The following is a 5,399-nucleotide window of genomic DNA, read 5'->3' on the forward strand; positions in this document are numbered from 1 at the left end:
AATTTTCAATTATTTCCATTTAACTTACTCGTAAAGTTAAGAATACAAATGCTTTCTATCTACTAAGAAATATTGTTATTACCGATGAGAAGTGTACCTCTTCTTTCATTTTAATGATTAAATGGAAAGAGTGACCATTCAGCTCACCGTTTGTTGACCTTTACACAAATGGACAATTTAGATAGCAAGCAAAAATGGACATCTTGAAGAGGGGTCAAAAGTTGATTTCAAAAAAAATGATAATTCAATATAATCATATATTTTTAAAAACCATCATCTTAATACAATTAAAAATAAAAACTTAGGAAAATTTTTGCAGTATTTTATCTAAAATAATTATTGCTGTCTTTTGTTCTTTTTCAACAATAATTAATAAACTTTAATAATTCATAAAAATTATAAAAACTGATATTAATAGAATTTTGAAATTTTCCAATAAAATTTGGGAAAATTCAAGCAGCCATTCATTTATATCTTTATTTAAAATATTTTTTTTTCTTCTAATTTTATTAAAACAAACATTTATTGTCCGTTTTTTGATAAATTAAAATTAATTTTTTAACGAATTAATTGTTGTTTTTCTTTTCACACTCTACAAGAAATTATATATAAATAAGTTAAAAAGTATTGTTATTACTATCGTGAAATTTCAAAAGTAATTCTAAAATTTGTTAAATTTTTGATTTAACTTTTTGTTTCGTTGAAATCTGAAATGAAAAAATTATTTCCAAAAGAAATAAATTTCGATAAATTAATTATTTGTTTAATTATTATATCGTTTAATTGCTTTACTTTGAATAATTTTGAATGATTATAATTTATTTTCACTCTTTCGTTCTTTAAACATTCTACAATAATTTACATTTAATGAATGATTTTATTTACTTAACGATAAATGCAAACATTATAAGCTTACGAATAAACATTAAAATTTTTTTTCGTAATAATTAATAAATTAAAATCTAAAAGAAAAAAGTAAATGAATTAAATTTTCAAATTCAAATCTTTGCTAATTTAAAATTTTAAACATTTCAAATGTATTTCCCATAATTAATTATTTTATTCAAAATAAGAGATGAAAATTTTTTTTTTTTCCTTTTAATTCATTGTTGGCTAACCAACAACGAAAATGCCGAAAGTATGGGAATTTTGTTGTCATTTTGGGATAAAGGGGAAAGTTAATGTATGATGGCAGTAATTTAGTTCATTTCGTTAACATTTTGAAATTTATGCGAAATTTTGAAGGTCACACCATAAATGGACGAATAGCCAATGTGACAATGCAGTCAATGGATGAGAATTGATCGATAACAGAAATTATCCAATGGTAAATTATTCAAAATTCTTTTTTAAAATTTTAAAAATTTTTTTCATTTTTTAACTCCTGGTTTTAATTTGTTAAAATTGATAGGATTTGATAAATGAAAATTATCTAATTTTTAAATTTAATGAAATAAATAAATATTTTATGATGTTATTGAAATATTCATAGTTTTTTCAAAAATTAATTGTAAGCGAAATTTAAATTTATGAAAAATTATTGAAAGAATGAATAAATTTTCCATTTATGTAACAAAATTTCTTCCGGATTTTACCAATTCAAACATAATATGTATATTTCCGGGAAGTTTTAGGTGAACCGGAAAATATACTATCTGCTTTTCAAATTTGTAAAATTTCAATAAAATATTTGAGCATTACTATTGATATAAGTTTATTACCTGTCCCAGCATACAACAGATCACCATCTCGAAGAAATGTTGAATTATGATTTGGATCATAAGGTGCAATACCGAGTCCGGAAAATTCTAAACTTTGCCTATAATCACCGTATTTTTCACGTTCATATTTTCGACACATCGGTTGAAATGCATTAGTACCACAAATTAGGATACTTTGATCATCATCTTTAGCCAGGATACGTACATAATTATGACATGCATCCTGAAATATTTATTTACTTATAGAATTCAATTATATTAGTGTTGAAATTTTCGTGTGAAATTTAAATTTTAAACAAATAAAAAACACTAAAAAAATTTTTTGAATTTTAATTATATTTTTCATTTTACAACTTTTTAACTAAAAATAAGGGATAAAAGAAAACTAATAAGTATATGATGATAAAAAATTCCCGAGATATCCCATAATTCTTGGTTTTCTGTTTTTTTTTTCCAAAGCAAAATTTCCATTTCTCATGATTTTTTCGTCTTTTTTTTTTCGGAAGAACTAAACTTACGAAAAAGCAAAACAAGAAATCGATCATTGAAAAAAGGAAGAAAGAAAAAAAAGTACTACTAAAATTAGTCGGAACACTTGTTTCATGCATGATTAATCATGCTGAACGGTTATTTCTTCCGTTTTTCCGTTTTTTTTTTTTTTTTTGTAAACTTTGCTATATGACGTGTTTTAACAATTATGCGAAAAAAAAAAATTGTATTTCAAAAGTTTTAATTTGAATATTTGAAATGAGTAGTGAATTTCAGTTATAAAAATAAAATTTATTTCATCTTGCATAACGCATTGTTCCCGTTGAAAATTCATTTATTTCTTTTTCGAAAATGAACAATCACAATCACAATTATGATGGAAATTTTCAATTCAATTTGTTGAAAAATCTTTTTGTAATCACAATGAAGTAATACTTGATTACTAATTTTAACAGCTATTCAAATCAAAATTTAATTATTTTCAGTACGAAAAAATTTTATTATAATTGTCATGAAATTGAGTTACATTTTAAATTTTGATCAAAAATTTTGTCTACTTTCCAATGCATACTTTGTTGAAATATTATTATTATCATTATTATCATTTAAATATTTTTTGTTAACATTTTCACCTTTGATTTTCCCTTCATTAAGCATTCCATCACAATATTTTCCTTTGATGGCCATTTAATTGAATGTACTTCGGTGAATGTTTCAACACTGATATTATATACAACATCTCTGTAAAAATATTCAATTAAATTTGTTAAATTTAAATCAAATTCAAATTGAACCAACTAGTAAAATCATCACCAAAATTGTTATTTTGCATTTAACAAAAATTATCATCGGGAAAAAATCAACAATTTTCTGGAAATAATTGTACAGTAACTTTTTTAATTAACATGTGATCATAAGTAACATTTAGAATTATGATTAGTGATAAGTATATAAGTTTCATAACAAATCCAATTCCATACATACTTGTAAAAACTATTTTTCTCTTTTGATATTTTGCTATATTTTTCCGTTATGTTTACGATTAAATACCCAATTTAATACGTATTCAACAATATTTATTTAAGTATTTCATCTAATTAAAATTTAAAAAATCATGATAGTAAATGGGTTTATAAGTATATGAATATTAAAGTAGAGAATGTTTAGGATTGAAAATGGTATAAAATTACTGAATATAATTTGGTACTTTTAATTTTAATTCAAAAAATTATAATTTCCTTTTTTTAATGCTAATAATATTAAGGCATTGTATAGATACTACTGTAAAAAGAAACGGAGTAAATTGTAATGAAAAACATATTAATAATATTATTATAGAACTAATTTCTGATTTTGTTCTCACATACATACATATACAAATACTAATATGTAATATCAATAATATATTATTGAATACTTGATATCTGTCAAAATATTATTAATTACTTTGAAAATTAAATTAAATAGTTGGAAAGAATTAAAACTCAAATTGACGTAATTAAAATTTTTTCCTACAATTCATTAAATTTTTAAATTTATTTCTGTCATTTGAAAAAAAATGTATTAAATTTATTTTTGTTGCATACAAATCTCAAAAAAGCAAGAATTGATAAATTATCATGTCTATATATAACATTAAAATAAAATTAAATCTTTAAAAAACTACCAAAAAAAACGTTTTTCTTTTTGAGATTTAATTATTCCATCATAGCAATAAAAGATTAATGAGAATGTCAAATGATTGTGATTGTGACAAATTATTGCAATGAAGTTAAATTAGTTAAATGTTACGATTTTTCCTTTTCTTTTATCAAAAAAAAAAAATGAATAACTAAAGTTAAAACAAAATGAGGTTAATTACCTTGCACCGATTAGTAAATGATTACCATCTAAATCAAGAAGTTTGAAATAATCAGATGTTGATGAATTACCAAATCGGAGCATTGATGAATCTGAAAAAAAAAAGAAACGATTAATTAATAATTTTTATGATACATTTCAAAATTGAGGTAAAGTTTTTTCGTTTTTTTTTCTTTTTTATTATTTGTATTTAATGCATATTTAATGAGCCATCAAAATTTTTATCCTCAATATTACAGCAAACAAATAATAATAATATGCAAAATTTGGCATTGTAACTTTTGATGTCAATGTACGTAATGATAATAATCATTGATATGAGATTGATAACAATAATAGTCATAAAAATTTATGTTTAATATTAAAATGCTCTTATTACAATGGAAACAATCAATGATCCAGAAGATATTGTCTATGGTGATAATCACTCATGCTGAAATATTTTGTCTATAGTAGTGATAGGGTATGATAAATATGATAACAGAATTAAATAAGTTACTCGGATTCAAATCTGACAAAGAATTCGAGAAAAAAAATAGGGAAGCAAATTTTAATCACAGAAATGGTCAAAAAATTACGAAACCCAAAGAAATCCAAGAAAAAGAAATTGAAAAAGAAGAGAAAATTTTAAACAAATTTCAATTTTTATTTTTCATAAACAATTTCGTTTCATTTACTAATAATTCATTTCACATTATCAATTATTATTATTAAAAATTTCACATTATCATTATCAAAAAACGTTTATCGATGGAAAGAATTAAAAATGAATTCATAGATTGAAATTTCCCGGAATTTTTCATTATTTTTGTCCAATTTCATTTTTTGTTTTTAATACCTTTAATATAAAAAATCAATTAACAACTAATACTGCAAAATATTGTAATGTGACAGATGCCGAAAAATATTGATAAGATAATTTTTAATGATTAAATTAAAACATTTAATTATTGTAAGCAAATAAAAGTATGGCATAAATTTTATATTTCCGTTTCGAATAGATATATTTTAGAAAATGAATTTTAATTAAGTATAAATTGAACATTTGCGTGAGAAACTTATATTAGGATTTGCTTTGCAGATTTTTGCTTTAACATATCAATCAACTGATTGATATTGGAATTGGAAAATTTTCATGTCAAATTAATTATTCGAATATTGCTTGAAAAATTTCGCTTCAGCAACTTTCATTTCATGAATTTTTAAAATTTTCGTTTCTTTTTTTGCCATTATTGTTTTTTTCCAAAAAAAAATTTTTCCTTTCTCCTAAATTAATTATTCATTTTTTCAAAAAATTACGTTTTGATTTTTTCCTTTTTTTTTAAACGG

The 5,399-nt window shown here is 22.1% G+C and overlaps 1 protein-coding gene across 1 annotated transcript in view; it reads right to left on the bottom strand.

The window, feature by feature from the left end:
• The window catches only part of LOAG_11311 (hypothetical protein), a gene marked incomplete at both ends in the record, with an annotated part of 6,525 nt that extends 2,371 nt beyond the window's left edge, over positions 1–4,154 (bottom strand). Inside the window, 3 exons of the mRNA XM_020448330.1 lie at positions 1,722–1,944; positions 2,843–2,951; positions 4,072–4,154. Of these exons, the coding sequence (XP_020301516.1) occupies positions 1,722–1,944; positions 2,843–2,951; positions 4,072–4,154 (415 nt within the window). The remainder of the gene's footprint in view (positions 1–1,721; positions 1,945–2,842; positions 2,952–4,071) is intronic.
• Positions 4,155–5,399: the final 1,245 nt, after the last annotated feature.

This window comes from Loa loa, assembly GCF_000183805.2.
Source record: "Loa loa unplaced genomic scaffold supercont3.260, whole genome shotgun sequence".
Taxonomy (NCBI): domain Eukaryota; kingdom Metazoa; phylum Nematoda; class Chromadorea; order Rhabditida; family Onchocercidae; genus Loa; species Loa loa.